Consider the following 17656-nt stretch of genomic DNA (forward strand, 5'->3'; position numbering starts at 1 on the left):
TGTCATTTTTTTTCTTTTTTCTTGTATGTTAATTTAGCTAATCCAGGTGAGAGGTGGTACCTCAGAGTCATTATAATTTTCATTAGTCCAACTTTCTTGATTTAGAACATTTTTTTCTTATGGTTGTTGACAGTTTTTATTTCTTTTTCTAACAAACTTATGACCTTTTATTAATTCAGGAATGGCTCTTATCCTTATAAATCTGACTCCATTTCCTAGAATTTGTTCAACTTCATTGACTAATATCTTCACATGGAAGTGACCCTCAATTATCAATAACCATGCCAGGCAGGGCATAAATTCTGCAAAGTTTAATCCAAGTGGAGTCCGTTCGACTTTGCTTTTCATTCCTTTTTTTAGATTTTTCAAGCCAATGGGGTCAAGTGGCTTGCCCAAGGCCACACAGCTAGGTCATTATTAAGTGTCTGAGGCCGCATTTGGACCCAGGTCCTCCTGACTCCACTCCTGCCACCCAGCCGCCCCCAGACTTCTCTTTTTCCAAGGATTGGCCTAGTTAAAGAACTGAGAGGCTGGGGCGGCTAGTGGATGGAGCACCGGCCCTGGAGTCGGGAGGACTCGAGTTCAAATCCGGCCTCTGACACTTAATCATTACCTAGGTGTGTGGCCTTTAAAGAAAAAAGAAAGAAAGAAAAAAGCAGAACTGAGGGGCTGATCACCAGAGCAGGCCATTGAGAAAAAAGAAGAAAGGGGCATTCGGGCGTCCTCCTCTGCTGGGGCCCCGGGCAGAGGTCACCCCAAGGTTCTGAGGCAGAAGGGCCCCGGTTCGGTCCGGGGCGGCTCCGCCCAGGTGACCCCGCAGGTGAGGCCGGCTCCACAGTGATGCCCGGGCCCCACCTAGCCATCGCCATGGCGCCGGGCACACAATGGGGCCCCGCGGGCCGCACTCCGGCGGAGGCGCGGCGCGGGCAGGCCTCGGGCACCGCCCCGGGGCATCCTCGTCCCGGGGCATCCTCGTCCCCGGAGCCCCGCCAGGCCGGGTGGGGCCGGGGCGGGGGCGCAGACCCGGGCCCGGGGGCTCGCAGGCCCCGCCCCGTCCCGCCGCGCGGCCCCGGTGTCCCCCCCCCCAGCTCCCCGGGAAGCCGATGCCAAGGCGTCGGGGAGGCGGGAGGAAGCCGAGCGGTCCCGGAGCCAGGGCGGCCGCGCTCCAATGAGGGCGCGTCCCGGGGACGAGGCGCCCCGCCGGCCAATCGCAACGCGCGGTCCGGGTCGGGGCCGGCTGACGCGCGGCCCGGCGCCGGCCAATGGGAGCGCCGCTGCCCGTCCGCTCTTCAGCAGCCGCTCGGGGGCGGTGGGCCGGGGAGCGGCGAGAGCGCGGCGGCGGCGGCGGCGGCGGCGGCGGCCGGAGGGAGCCTCGCTGGACTGGGGAGGGGGCGCGGCCTGCTGCCCCGGAGCTCGGTGAGGACGCCGGACGGGCCGGGCCGGGCCGGGCCGGGGCGGCGGGGCCGGGAGGGAAGCGCTCCCCGCTCCTGCTCCCGCCCGGGCCCGGCGCCGGCGAGCGGGGAAGCCGGGGCGGGCGGCGAGGCCCGGCGGCCGGGGGGCGCGGCCCGGGGCTCCCCCGGCCTCCCCCGCCGCCCGGGGCCGCCTCCGAGAGACCCCGAGGGAGGCGAGGGCGAGGCCGGGGAGCGGCCTGGGCGCCGGCGGCCGCGTCCGGGCTGCGGGGGCCCGGGGCAGCCTCGGGGCAGCCTCGGGAGGGGCCGGGGCGGGGGCGCCGGCCCGAGGGGTGCTGCGCGGTGGGGGGTCGGAAGTGTACCTGTGCCTGGAAGGAAGTGAGGTAGCCGGCGCGGGGTGGGAGCGGGCGGGAGCAGGTGGCCGAGTGGGGGGGGAGGGAGGGTCTGCGCCGGGGCGGCCCCAGATTCTGTACACTGAGGGAGCCGGAGGAGGCCCCCAGCCCCGTGCTGCACGGGACCCCAAGCGCGACCCAAGACGAATTACTTAGGCTTCACTTGATGAAAAGACCCCCCGCAGCCCCCTTCCTTTTCCTGCTTTGCCCTTGCAGAAAGAGGAGAAAATTTACCCGAATTGATGACAAAACGGCAGGGAGAAGGCTCAATCTTCTTTCTTTTTTTTTTTTTAAAGAGCTTTCAGTTTGTTGCATCCAAAATACTACTCCTGAAGAGATTACAACTCGTCTGTGTTAAAATATAAGTGCTTTCTTAACTAAGTGGTGATTTTACGTGTCTGTGTGGTGGATTTGTATGTGTATAGATAGTGGAACCCATGAAAACCCCTAAAAAAGACACATAACAATAATGAACAGATTCTTAAGTATAGACTGTGTCCTAGGAAATAAGTAAAAAACACGACAAAACAAACTGGATAGACTTGTCAAATTGTGCTTAACTCTAAAAATACTTGGTTTAAAAAAGTCATATCCCTGCCTTGTAGGATTCTCACTATGGTGAACTGGCATATGAAAAGGATTTTAATTAACTCAGTGTCACAACTAGACTTTCTTTTTTCTCTTCCAGGTTCCTTGTCTTTTTGTGTTGTATTCCTGACTAGTTGGCTTTGTGACATAGAAAATTACTGTTACCTGGCCTGGTTCCAAAGAAATTAATTTGTTTTGTTAAATGATTAATTTCTAATCTCGTGTTGTAATCAGATTAGTACAGCACTGTTATATTCAGGGCTATCAGTTAAAGTGGAAATAGGGGCAGCTACAGGTTGCACTGGCTCTAGAGGACCTGAGTTCAAATGCGACCTCAAATATTTAATAATTGCCATGGACAAGTTACTTAATCCCATCGCCTTAAATAAAATTTAAAAAAAAATTGTGGAAATAGTTTTACTTTACAAAACACTTTTTGTTGTTTGATGCTTTACCTTGATTCTGGGGACCGTTTACTATAATGTAAATGAAATAAAGAAGTAAAAAACAAAGGTTAAGAACTGTGATTCGATGGAAAGAGCATTGGATTTGAAATCGGAGGACCTATATTCAAATCTCAGTTTTGCTACTTGGTACTAAATGATCATTCTGTCTGTCTTCTGTAAAGAGAGGGACGTGAACCAGTTGATCTGTAATGTCTCTTCCAGCTCCAAATCTGTCTTTTGAAAACCAAGGAATCCTTAGACCCTAGAGGGCAAATTTTAAGATATTTTGGTGCCATATGCATTATCAGAAGAGATGGGAAAGGTATTTTAAGGATAGTGGTATGAGAGGAAAATACCACATGTATATAGTATAGAGTTGTGTGAGAACAGAAAAAAGAAGTAGGGTTAAGATTAGAATGAGAAATTATAGGTAGATTAGTGTTTTCACATAGGTAAGGAAAAGCAACTGTGTGAATGAATTTTGAACCTAAATGATAAGTAACTTAGAGTAGGGGATACTAACTAGGGGGCTTAGCTACTTAAAAAGTGATAACTTGACTGAATTTGGTTATGAGGCAAAGAAAAAAAGGCACATTCAGAAACATTTCAACCTAAAAACCTAGAGGGTGTTGGTGCCATTGCTGTTGGTGAATCAGAAAAGGGTGTAGATAAGATTAATTTTCAGGGGAGATGTAATGTTGATGAGTTTGGACTTAAGGAATTGTAGAGAATATTGCAGATGTAGACTTAATTGTCATCTTCATAAAGATTTTGAAAAAGTGGGGCAACTAGTTGGTGCAGTGCATTGAACACAGCCCCTGGAATCAATAGAACTTGAGTTCAAGTCCAGCCTCAGACACTTAATAATTACATAGTTGTGTGACCTTGGGCACACATTAACACTATTGCCTTACAAAAGCCAAAAAAAAAATGTTGAAAAAAGTGAGATTGGTAAGCGAAAAGAAGGACTAAATACCTAGTGTGTTAAGAATTGATGCTGGTAAGCAGAAGAGCCAGTGAGAATAATTGGGAGAAAAGTATATAACCAAGAAAGCAGAATATTGAGGAAGCCAAGGGTAAGAGTTTTGAGGAGAAATTAATTAACAGGATAAATCAAACCTGATAAATCCCAGATGTTTGAAAAGTGAAGAGAGTCAATCCGATTTAGACAGGAAGGGAACCTTGTGATATGAGGGAGTTGGATGATAAAGCTTTCCCAATTAACATTGAGATTCAGGATGTCACAGTAGATTGGTGACTAGGCCTGCTTGCACTCAGGAAGAACTGAACTTGAATCTCCCCTCTGATACCTAATGGCTGTGAGACCTTGGAGGCACTGAATTGTCTTCTCAGCTTCTGTATTTATAAAATGGGGATAATGAATACTACTGGTAGGGCAAATCTAGCAGGATTTCCTGGGATGTTCTCCTTATTTGTCCCTCATGCATCAGTGGCACAATTTCTTGATTGAATAGATTCGCACTGGGGCCCTTGTTCATTTTGGAATGTTGAAATACACAAAGCTAATGAAGTGTCTATGTTTGGTCGACTGGAATCCTTAGTCATTTTTTCCCCTGAATTTTAAGAGAAAAAACTCTCTCGCTCTTTTTTCTGTCTCTCACACACACTCATGTTACACACAAAGACCTACCATAACACACCAAAACCATCACCTGATTTTAAACATTCACTGAAGAAACTTTCAAGGGTGTGACTGGTATAAGTTAAGTACACACTGAGCCCATTGTCCCTTACCAGGGATTGTTTGGATGACCTTCACCTTAATTCCACAACGTTCCTGACCATATTGTAAAGTCTTTGGACATGATTTTTCATCATAGTTTTCCTCCTCGTGCCTATTGAATTTGGTGGGTGAGATCACCTACCAACATGTAAATGAAACAGCATGGCACCAGAGTTAACAAGAAAATTCATTGAACTAGTATAACCTGCATATGTTGAGCCTTCTAGTTATCCAGTTTTGTGTTTTGGACAAGGAAGTAATGCTTGTATTAAACCAAATGACGTGGAAATAATGTCAACAATATCTTCAAAGATATGGATTTCATTTATTTAGTCAATAAATACTTATTGAACTATCATGTCTAGCACTATCTGCACTATTTCTGTATATAGGATTATACAAAACAAATATAAGATAGTCTTTGTCTTCTAGGAGCTTGAAATATTTTTGATGAGATGACATACAGGATTATAGTTCTATAGATTACAGAGTAGATCATAAAATCCAAACTCTGAAATTTACAGAAGAAGAAACAGGCCTAGAGAAGCAATTTGCCCAAGATTGCATAAGTAGTAAGTAGATGAGATGGTTGATATTTGAACTGTAGGTCTTTGACTTTCAGACACAGTATATCCTATTCCACCTTATATATATGAAAAAGGCATGATTCAAAGGCATGATTCAAACCTATGTGTATGAATGAGCCTTGGTTTACAGGGGAAATCACACATGACTTGAACTGTATCCTGAAAGGTGGATAATAATAATAGTTCTTATTTATTTAGGGTTTTGCAATCAATACATTTATTAAGCACCTACTAGTAAGTCACTGTGATAAGTACTAGGGTTCAAAAAGTGGCAGAAGACAATCCCTGCCTTTGAGGAATTTACAATCTACTTATATTCTCTTTAATTCTTACAACTTTTTGAGGTAGGAACTCTTTATTTGCTTCATTTTGTAGATGGGAATAACGGAAAGAGGTTAAGTGATTTAGGGACAATTACTGTGTGAGGCTTTGTTGTTGTCTTTTTTAATCTAAATTCAGTATTTTAAGATTTCTATAGAGAAAAGGTAGAAGAAAAAATATTTAGTTGGAAGTAAAGGTGGTGTGAGAGTAGGTAAAGATAGAAGAATGGAATAAAAGCATAGACTTTGTGATCAGATGATAATTATAACAATAACTGTTACTATTATTTTTTTTTCCAGAGCTTTGATTTCATGTTTCAAAATTTCCAGTGTAAAAACTAACTACTGATGCTGATGGGCAACTTGTCAAGGATTGTTTGGGATTCAGAGAAATGACTATGTTCATAGTCACACAGCTAATATGTGTTAGTGGCAGAACTTAGTCCATGGCTTCCTCACTCCAAGGTCAACCTAGTATCTTTTAATGCCAGTTTACCTCTCTTTAGGCTAGTAAGATCATAAATTTAAAGAGACTTTAGTGTGGACAGTTCCCATCAGAAATTTGTGACCTTGTGTGAAATAACAAAGATGTTATTGACCTAGCGTAAGGTTCATATACTCTTTTTTTTTTAGACATACACACTTTGTAGACAGTTTTTAAAAAATTGTAGCAGTAGGAAGAAATACATTTAATTACTACAGATTGTCTCCCTTGAGTTTGTGCCCCATGCAGTATGAAGCAGATTAAGAACTAAAGCCCTCAAAAGACTGCCGCTACAATGGTCTACTCTAATGTTACTAGTTACTTGTTTTAAGCATTGCTTAGTTAATATGCCTTTAATATTAAAATAAAACAACTTAAATAACAACAATTCATTTTTTTATTTCTTCAAGCATTTTTAGAATCAGTGCCAAAACTGAAAGGGCTCTCAGAAAATTGAAGAGGCCTTAAGAAGGGAAATAATTTGTAAAATGTTAGAGAGCAAAGTAAGTAGCACAGAGGCCAAAGGCCAGGAATTATGCTTCCCCAGGACAGACTGGTCTGTGAGGTCACTGGTGAAATTAGTTGGACTTCCGTGGGTTTAGATATACACTTCCCTCCTGTTGCCTCGGGCATACCACGAATGTTGGAACAAGGGAAATTTTGTTGCATTTCAAGGTACTTGGTTTAGCAAAACAAAAAATCCCCCCCCCCCCATGCTTTTAATATAGAGCTTAGGCTTTACAAGCAAGTTTAATAATTATTAACATAGAAATGATTCAGAAATTAGGAATCATGTTTACCATGTGAAAGTTTAACTGGTCAAAACTAGTCCCAATCCAGAAATGTTACTCAGGTACCTGCTGTGTTACAAGGTGTGCCCTGTGGTATCAGGCTTACAAAGTTAGATCCTATATAGAGCCTTCTTTCACTCTGATGCAGAGACATACACAGATTACCAAGATAGGAGAGATAGAAATGCAAAGAAAAGGTTCAGGCAAAGTGCTTTGAAATGTTAAGGAAGTTCCATTGTAGCTATCTTGGTTTCTCTTCATTGTTATATAGAGGGATTAGTTTTCCTGAACTTCTAGAATTAGATATAAAATTGAATATTCAATTCCACAAACTATTTATTGAAGGACTGTTTTCTGTGGATAGCACTGAACTAGGTAGGGTCTTGGAGGGAAGGTAAGCATTATCTTTGCCCTCCTGAACAATACCCAAATAGCTCTGATACAAAATAGAACTTAATACATTCACAAAAAGAAGTGTAGTGTGCTAGATATTTCATCGAGGCTGTGGGAGTGCCTAGTGAGGGTAGCAGAAGTGAATGTTTTGGCAGCTGCTTCCACTGAATTAATAGAATAGATTATTTGACCCAATGGCTCTTTTCCATTTACCATTTTCTATAATTTATTGATAGAACAGATATAAAATGCCATTTTTTTTTCAAATTTGTGCTTGAAAGAAAAAGACTATTTCTGCTTGAATTACAAAGGCTGTTTCTGCCTGAATTGATGAGTTTTTCATCCCTATATTTTGAAATTCTTTAATTGGTCTTCCTCATCAGAAGTTAGCTGATAGGTACATTCTAGAAGAAATTGCAAAGGTTTCAGTATAGATTTTAATTCAGCATTATGAATATCAGCAATTGAAGGAGATTTTGAGAGCATTTTCAGGGTAGTGTAGAGGCTGGTCTAGAATGTTAGTCTGGCTTAACAGCACCAGGACAATAGTAACATATAATGTTAAATAATGATCAATCATGGTTCCACAGAGCAGCAATGAAACATATTTCCTCCGCTTAATATAGAGGTTTTGGACTAGAGGTGCAGAATATAGCATATGGGGTCTTTTTAGTTTTGCTTTAGATCAGCTCTTTTAACAGCCAGATGGTGCAGTGGATACTGCTGAGCCTGAAATCAGGAAGACTTTAGTTCAAATTTCGCCTCATGTGTAATAGTTGGGTGACCTTGGTCAAGTCACTTAACCTCTGTTTCCTCACCTGTAAAATGGGAATCATACTAGAACTTCATAATAGTACCTAGCTCAGAGAATTTGAGGTGAGAATTAAATGAGATAGAATTTGTAAACCATCTGGCAGCTATTGTATTATTAATGGGAACATCTATTCTGTATTAGGAGCTCTTTGTAGAACCTATGATATTATTAGAAGAGGTTTTATTTTTGAAAAGGGTGTACATTGAAGTGACCGTGGTATAAAAAACATTTTTAAAGAAAAACCTTAACAATTTTTATGCTATGTAACTGATGATAACTTGGCATAGAGAAGAACTCTATATCAGTGACAAGAAGGAGCTGGTTGTGAGATTTTTACTTGGTGGTAGTGATCCAGAGATTGAACACCAGTGGGTTGGAGTTGTGTTGAAGAGCTGTTATTTTCCAATACCTTCTTATCTAATTCTAGGGGAATGACTTAGTTGAATTGATAGAAAATAATCAGTTTAATAAACATTCATTCAGGTGCCTGCTATATATATATATATATATATTATATATATATATATATATATATATATATATATATATATATATAAAAGGTAAGTAATAATTTTTTAGGATTAGAAGGGAGATCTTAGAGGTAATCTGGTTCAACTTCCACATGCTGTCTGTAAATACCAGTTTCAGATCTTCGACTTCCATTATGGATCCTATTCAGTGTCAGAGGGAGGGGGAGGTATCTCCCACAAAAATCTTTGGGATTTATTTTGTCCCCACTCATGTACTACTACATCTCTAACAGACCTCAATTTCTCTAAAATATTCAGGCTTTATATAAGTCATGGTATGCTGATAAATGTTTAACAATGTATATTGCTCCATTACTTTCACAAATTTCAACTGTTTAAAAAAAATGCCACCACCACTACCCCAAAACAAACAAATAACAAAACCCCAATCCCTGAGTAATAGAACCTTTGCTGGTTTCAGATGTGGAAATGCTTACACTGAATATTCACTTGAGAGTTGGTTTGGCGCTGGCTCAGCCTATCGCTCCATAGAGCAGATTCCTTTGACACGACAAAAGCATCAGATGGGCACATTTGAGCCTCCCCATGCTGGAGGGCATCAAACTGTCCCCAATAATGGGTTGTACTTTCTTGAAAATCTGTACAGTCTATATTCATGATACTACCAGCAAAGGGATAGGTCAGGACTTGGTTGTTTTTCAGTTCACTTGGTTCCCTGCTGGCCTAACTTAATTTCTCTTTGGGAATTCACCTAGAGCCTGTTGGCCCTTCTCCAGGCCTAAGTGAGGCTGGGCATCTTAGAATAACAGAATCTGAGAGAAGGGACCTTAGCAGACAACTATTTTGACTCTTGCACTAAAGGAATCCTATTAGATCATAATCTGGCAATTTTCTAGCTTTTGTTTGATGATTTCCAATGAGAGAGCACCCATCATGCTGCAAGGAAGCCACTTTGTCTTTTTGTACAGCCCTAATTATTCGGAAAGGGCAGTTAGGTGGTATGGTGGATAGAATATGGACCCTTGAGTCAGGAGGACCCAAATTCAAATTCAGCTTCTGAAACTTGCTAACTGTGTGACTCTGGACAAGTCACTCAATCCTCTTTTTGACCGTTTCCTCATCTCTAAAAAGAGCTGGAGAAGGAAATGCCACACCATTCTAGTTTCTTTGCCAAGAAAACCCCAGATGGGTCACGGAGAGATAGATGTGATAGCATAACAATTAATAGGAAGTTTTTTCCCTGACATGAAATGTAAATTGGCCTCTTTGCAGCTTCTCCTTATTGCTTCTGGTTTTGCCCTCTAGGGCCAATTCTGCATGATAACCTTCAAATACTTGAAAGGTGTTAATATGTCCCTCCCAAGTTTACTCCAGACTAAACATCTCAGTCCTGTTAGCTTATCTTCATGTGAGAGGGACTCAGGACCCTTCATCCTGGTGGTCCTTTACTGCCTGACTTTTCAATGACCTCCTTAGATGTGACCCTCTGAGCTGAACACAGTACTCTTCATAAAGTCTGATGAGGGCAGAAAATAGTGGGGAATATCTGTTTCTGGAAGCTAAGCCTCTCTTAATGTATCCTAAGATTGCTTTTTTTTGACTGTCTTATCACACTACAGTCTCTTATTGAACTTACAGCCCACCAAAACTGCCAGATCTTTTTCAAAACGACCCTCTAAACAAAACTTTCCTTAAATTATTGTCTTTGAGAAGCTGATTTTTTTGTTACCTAAGTAGTAAGAGTATTTTTTCCCTATTAAATTTCATCTCATTAGATTTCCGATGTTTTAACCTATTAAGATGCTTTTGGATCCTATCTCCATAATCAAGTGCTAGCTGTCTTTCCTCCTAGTCTTGTCATCTGCAGATCTGATGAGCATTCCTGCTATCTGCTTTTTTCTTTTTTTCTTTCTTTTTTTTTTGCTTGTTGTCTTAAGAGACCCCAGATCTCTTCCCATACTTTTATCAGGGCTGACTTATTTTGTTGTTGTCTCAATTTCACACCGACTTCTAGATTTGCCCCATGGATAGACCCCCCTCTGAGTGGGTGGGACTGTCATACCTGAGATATCAACTAGGTGATGAAGGTATTGAGGACTGGGACAACCTTGCCTGGGAGACCGAAAGGGAAAGGGCTAATTCCCGATGGTGAAAGCTTGGAGAGATTAAATAGCTTACCCAGGGTCACAGTGTTGGACAATTTGGGTTTGGGAAGGTCAAGAGAGACTTGCCTCCATTTCTGGGGTAAAAATTGCCTTCCTGCCTCTTGACATTTTGCAAGGCAACAGGAAAGGGGAAAGACAGTACTGCAAAAGTGGAGCCCAGTTTTGTAGGACCATAGATTACATCTGGAAGGTTCCTTAGAGTTCATCTAGTACATCCCTCACTTTACAGTTGAAGAAACTTAGACCTGGGGAGGTACATGTCCAATGTCATATGTAAGAATTAGGGGTGACATTTGAGTCAGTGCTCATTGTCCTGAGCAAGGAGGCAGGAATGCTGGAAAGTAGTAGTGGTTGGAGGATAGGTGAGAAAAGTAAATGTGAGAAAGGGCAGGGGCCAAACTTGTGGTAGCTTTGGCTCTCCTTCCCCAATAAGACTATTGTCATCCATAAGGAGCCTGTGCCAGCTACAGGATTTATGATGTAATTGCTATATACAGCACATCCCTGCATGAATCAAGTGAGGACAAGAACTCATAAAAGCAGATTTAGTATAACATGACTTACTTAATCATGGGTAGAATGAGCTTGGGTCTATAAACTTCTGTTTGGGAGAGGGAGAGACAGTGAGTAATTTGGTTTTTTTTTAGTTTTTTTTTTAGTTTATTTAAATGTCAAATGTCACCCCTAATTCTTACATATGACATTGGACATGTACCTCCCCAGGTCTAAGTTTCTTCAACTGTAAAGTGAGGGATGTACTAGATGAACTCTAAGGAACCTTCCAGATGTAATCTATGGTCCTACAAAACTGGGCTCCACTTTTGCAGTACTGTCTTTCCCCTTTCCTGTTGCCTTGCAAAATGTCAAGAGGCAGGAAGGCAATTTTTACCCCAGAAATGGAGGCAAGTCTCTCTTGACCTTCCCAAACCCAAATTGTCCAACACTGTGACCCTGGGTAAGCTATTTAATCTCTCCAAGCTTTCACCATCGGGAATTAGCCCTTTCCCTTTCGGTCTCCCAGGCAAGGTTGTCCCAGTCCTCAATACCTTCATCACCTAGTTGATATCTCAGGTATGACAGTTTATTTATTTATTTATCATTTATTATTATTATTTTTTTTGCAAGGCAAATGGGGTTAAGTGACTTGCCCAAGGCTGAACAGCTTTATTAAGTGTCTGAGGTCAGATTTGAACTCAGGTACTCCTGACTCCAGGGCCGATGCTCTATCCACAGCGCCACCTAGCGGCCCCAACAGTGAGTAATTTGAAAGATAGTAGCCAGCTGGTCTTTAACAAACCCTGATAATCATTCTTCCAAGTCTTCAATCCATTGTTTAGGAGCTTTTTTAGTCATTCTTTTTCTTTGGGTAAAAATAAGAAGAAGCAATAAGTCGTGAAATCATAAGATTGCATTATTAATATTTATTATCCAGTATCTATTCTCTACTCACTGGGCACCTACTTTGTTTTTAGGTACTTTTTTTTTTCTTGTCCTGTCTTTCCTTTTGTGTAGATTGGCATCATCTGTGCCTGGAATGCTATTCCCTTCCTCACCATTGTGGAGTTATTAGAAGTCCTAGTTTTCTTCCATATGTGCAGCTTGAATGCCACCTTCTTATAAGGAGAACTTACTTGATTCTTCCAGGTTTCAAGGATCTCTTCAGGAAAGGGTGATTTTTAAAACATTTAAAAAAAATTTTTTATTGTCTTTTGAATTTTACAATTTTCCCCTCAATCTTGCTTCCCCCCCCCCCCCCCCCCCCCCCCCCGCACAGAAGGCAGTCTGATGATTTTTACATTGTTTACATGCTATACATTGATCAGAATTGAATGTGTTCAGAGAGAAATCATATCCCTAAGGAATAAACATAAATTATAAGAGATAGCAAAATTACATAATAAGATTACTTTTTTTTTTAAATTAAAAGTAATACTCTTTTGTCTTTGTTCAAACTCCACAATTCCCTCTTTGGATATAAATTGTTGCACTGATGGAATGAGCAAGTCCATCAAGATAGATCATCAACCCAATGTTTCTGTTAGGGTGTACAATGTTCTTCTGGTTCTGCTCATCTTTGCTCTGAATTTCCATCCCTCCTGGTTTCCAATAGAACAATAGTGTTCCATAACATACATATACCACAGTTTGTTCAGCCATTCCCCAGTTGATGAACATTTACTCAATTTCCAGTTCTTTGTCACTACAAACAGGGCTGCTATGAATATTTTTGTACAAGTGATGTTTTTATCCTTTTTCATGATCTCTTCAGGGTATAGACCCTAGTAGTGGTATTGCTGGATCAAAGGATATACACATTTTTATTGCCCTTTGGGCATAATTCCAGATTGCTCTCCAGAAAGGTTGAAATGAATTCATAGCTCCACTAACATAACAATGCATTTGTATCCCAGATTTCCCACATCCACTCCAACATTGATCATTGTCTTTTCTGGTCATATTGGTCAGTTTGAGAGGTGTGAGGTGGTTACCTCGGAGATGCTTTAATTTGCCTTTCTCTAATCAGTAATGACTTAGAGCAATTTTTCATATGACCTATGGATTGCTTTGATTTCCTCATCTGTAAATTGCCTCTGCATATCCTTTGACCATTTGTCAGTTGGGGAATGGCTTTTTTTAAAAATAAATTTGACTCAGTTCTCTATATATTTTAAGAAATGTGTCCTTTGTCAGAAATACTAGTTGTAAAATTGTTCCCAATTTACTACATTTCTTTTGATCTTGGTTACAGTGGGTTTTTTTTTTGTGCAAAAGCTTTTTAATTTGATGTATTCAAAATTATCTAGTTTGTTTTTAATGATGTTTTCCATCTCTTCCTTGGTCATAAACTGCTTCAGGAAAGGGTGATTTTAAAAGTATAAATTATTTGTAAAGGGATGTCTTTTTATATATTCATGCATAGACAGTTTCACTAGCATGTGCCAGTTTAAAAAATGTTGATTAAGTATTATCTTTGTTTATGTGATAGATATAAGATAAGCCCTCAGAATTATAATTTACATTTCTCCATTATAGAATTGAAGCACTATTTTGTATAGCTGTTGATAGTTTATAATTCTCTTTTAAAAAGTAGATCATATCCTTTGACCAATTATCTAGAATGACTTGAATTTTTGATCTTTGTGTCAGTTGACATGTGTCAATTCTCTATATATCTTGAATATCAGATTTTTATCAGAAAATTCCCCTCCATGACTGCTTTTCATATTTTAGCTTCCTTTGATTTTATTAGTGCAAAAAAGATAATTTTATTAAACTTATTTATCAATAAGTTTTCCTGTTTTATTCCTGTTTTAATTAATAATTCTTTCCAAAATCATTATTTTCAAGGGTACTAGAGTTAAATTTATTTCTTTATTTTTAGGTTTTTTGCAAGGCAATGGGGGGGGGGGGTTAAGTGACTTGTCCAAGTCCATACAGCTAGGTAATTATTAAGTGTCTGAGGCCGGATTTGTACTCCTGACTCCAGGGTCGGTACTCTATCTACTGTGCCACCTAACTGCCTCCTTAGAGTTAAATTTAAATTTACAGGGACTATAGTTTTCAGAGTTCTCTAATTCCTCCATTCTCCCTCCCCCCTCCATCTTTCCTATCCTTAGGAGAGTGGATAATTAATTTTTCCCATTTCATTTTGGAGGGAAAATAATTAGAGGAGGAAACCCATGCAAATAAAAATATGTGCTACAAAAAGGGTCAAAGCATCAAAGAAAAGAATGTTGAAGTTTTGCAGCTTTCCCTAGTCTTGAAGCAGATGTTTTAAGTCAAATTTATTCAAATTGTTTTAGGAGTATAGATAGGACAGCTGGATGGTGCAGTGGATGGAGCACTGGTGACTTAGCATAGTACCCCCCCTCACTCAGATTCAGTTCATATACTTGTCATAAGGACAAACATCATCAGTAGTAATCAGTAGTTTAGGTAATAAATTTCATACCTCAGAGACTTAGTCGGCAAATAAATCCTTTAAGCACTCTATGCCTCTGTTTCCTCCTCTGTAAAATGAGGATAATAAATGCACCTTTTTTTTTTTTAAAGTTTTTAGGTTTTTGCAAGGCAAATGGGGTTAAGTGGCTTGCCCAAGGCCACACAGCTAGGTAATTATTAAGTGTCTGAGATAGAATTTGAACCCAGGTACTCCTGACTCCAGGGCCGGTGCTTTATCCACTACGCCACCTAGCTGCCCCTTAAATGTACCTTTTTTTCCAGAATTGGGAAGATCAAATGACTTCATGTATATCAAGCCTTTTGGATGCCTTAAAACACTATTTAAAGCTAGTTATTATCTATGATTGTATATTATGAGGGAAATTAAAGCTAGAATTTTTCAATGTTTTAAACATTTTATCAAAATGTAGGATTTATTTTCCTCTCTAGTACTGGTATTTTTTGAGCTGCAAAGATGGTTTAGTAGGGTCAAGGTATGTGGGAAGCAAGTTCATCTTGTATAATTTCCCTGATTGTCATCAGTTTCTGTTTGTATAACTTCAACTACAATCTTGATTTTTGCTATCATTAACAATTTTACACAATTAGATTGGTTACAAATTCTTGCAGACTTTGATTATACACGGGTAATATTTGTTTAGAATAAATTCTCATAAGAGTGATGAATCTATCTCTTAGAATGAGGATAGAGTTGACTGCCTAGAAATCATTAGTCTGAAAAAAAGGATAATAAATAATTTATTTTTTCTCATAGAATTTAAAAATTCTAAGCTATAGGCATATAATTTACTATTGATTGTAGATTTCTGTTACTGTTTGTTTTTTTTTTTTAACAAGGCAATGAGTTAAGTCACTAATTAATTATTAAGGGTCTGAGGCCAAATTTGAACTGAGGTCCTCATGATTCCAGGGCCAGTGCTCTATCCACTGTATCACCTAGCTGATCCTGACTAGAATTCTTAAAAGAGCTAGTAATAAAGTTTTTTTTTAATAGAACCCTTTTTCTTGTAGTTACTGAAAAATTTTTGAAGTAGAAATACTATTTCAATGAATAATAAGCCTTTTTTGCCTTATTTTTACTTTAATATTTCAAAGCCTTTTTCTAAATACCATTGTTATTTCCTGTTCTGTCCCCCTATCAACTCCACATAGAACCTTCCATGAAACAAAGAAAAACAAGTAAACAAATTCCACTTCTGACAACAACATCCTGTAGTCATTTCCTACTCATACTTCTCTCACTGGGAGAAAAACATTTTTCATTATCTATCCTGTGGAATCATCTTTATTATAATTTTCTAAAATTACATAATAGGTGAAACATTTTACAGCCACCATAAAAGTCCTAAATGGAGATAATGCTGGATTCTTGAATTCTAGACTGGCAGAGCACAAAGTTCTACTAGGTTTTACCAAGCTAGAACGACTTAGGTTACAGACCTATCTAAGGACCAAACTTTCTAAGGGGAGAAGCTTATCACTAAAAAGTTCATCAGTAAATGATAAAGAGTAGCGTGGTAGTAGAATACTAATTTGTCATGTGTGGGAACACGGATACAATTTCCAGTATCTTCATCGAAATTAGAGACAGTGAAGTACAGAAGAAAGAATATTGAATTTGGAGTTAGACCTGGAGACAAGTCCTGGATTTGCAACTTACCTACCTTTGTGACACTTAACCTTGTCTTTTTCTTTAAAATTGAGGGGGTTGGATCAGATATCTCAGATTCCTTTAAGTTCTAAATCCAAGATCCTAAGAATCTTTTTGACCATGAGAATTCATGGTCCTTTGTGATGCAATGTTAGATCCTTCCAGCTGCTTCTACAGTATAAGTCATAGAAACATACATACAAAGATCAGATTTGAATCACACAATACCTTGATGGCCTATGATCATTAATGTAAATTGTTGATCCTCTAACATGAGAGCTTTATCTGTTGATCAAGTTGATTTATTGAGAGAACTGAACACATTCGTATTTTAGATACTTCCCATAAATAAAATCAAGACTTTTTAAAGTTGCAGATAAATGGGAACAGGGCTGAAAAGAGGTTAGTTAAGGAATTGGAACATTTAGCTACATCATATATCTACCAAAAAAAAACATTTCATAGGATACTGATCATTCTCTCTTGGGGTGTTCATGGTAGGAAGAAAAAACTTGAAGATAGTTGGATATTTTTGGTATCACCTAATGTGGAGAACAAAAAGCTAGAGAAATTCTGTGAAAAACTTGTTAACATGTAGGTCAGCTTATTTCTTGAACACATGCCTTGAATACTAGGTGGCTTCAATGTGAAGATTAGCACAGGAGAAGACACTAAAAACTGGAAGATATATAACTGAGGGCCAAAGACTTATAAGCTATTCAGTAGTGTTATTCTATATATCATGAATATTTTCTTGGAGAGAACCAGCAGGTAATAGGTAGGGTGAGCACTGATCATTGTTAAAAAATGAAATTGACTGTCTTAATAGATTGGAAATTACTTACTACTGATATGGAAGTCATTAAAGAATATGACTTTGGTCATAGCAAAGGTATTATATAACATAGGTGTTTTTAACTGGTTTCTTGACCTTTTTTGTGTATGACCATTAGCAATCTGGAGAAAGCTGTGGACATTCTTTCAGATTGCCTTTTTTCAGAACAATGTTTATAAATGCATAAAACATTAAAAAAACTAGCAAAAGAAACTAACCATATTGAAATAGTGATCAAAATATTTTTTAAAAAGTTCACTGACCCCAGGTTAAGAACTTACCTTTTGGGGGGGGCTGGGTGGCGCACTGGGTAGAGCACTGGCCCTGGAGTCAGGCGTACCTGAGTTCAAATCTGGCCTCAGACATTTAACCCCATTGCCTTGAAAAACCTTAAAAAAAACACTTATCTTGGGGTCTCTAATGCCAGTAGGGGTTGTTTCAGTCTTTCTTTTTGTGAGTTTAAATCTGAGCATAGAACCTGGCTCTTTGTGAATATTTATTTATTAAATAATTATTAACTATAAGGCTAAAATCCTAACCAAATTAAAAAGTGAAGAAATATAAGAATAATATATGCCATATA

The 17656-nt window shown here is 39.5% G+C and overlaps 1 protein-coding gene across 2 annotated transcripts in view; it reads left to right on the top strand.

Annotated features, from left to right (window-relative positions):
• The first annotated feature begins 944 nt into the window (after nucleotides 1–944).
• The window catches only part of FAR1 (fatty acyl-CoA reductase 1), a 117690-nt gene continuing 100978 nt past the window's right edge, over nucleotides 945–17656 (top strand). The window contains exon 1 of one of the 2 annotated variants that reach the window (XM_074230352.1): nucleotides 945–1416. In XM_074230352.1, the coding sequence (XP_074086453.1) occupies nucleotides 1169–1416 (248 nt within the window). In that variant the 5' untranslated portion in view covers nucleotides 945–1168. The remainder of the gene's footprint in view (nucleotides 1417–17656) is intronic. The other variant, XM_074230351.1, reaches the window with a different exon arrangement.

This window comes from Macrotis lagotis, chromosome 3 (assembly GCF_037893015.1).
Source record: "Macrotis lagotis isolate mMagLag1 chromosome 3, bilby.v1.9.chrom.fasta, whole genome shotgun sequence".
Taxonomy (NCBI): Eukaryota; Metazoa; Chordata; class Mammalia; order Peramelemorphia; family Peramelidae; genus Macrotis; species Macrotis lagotis.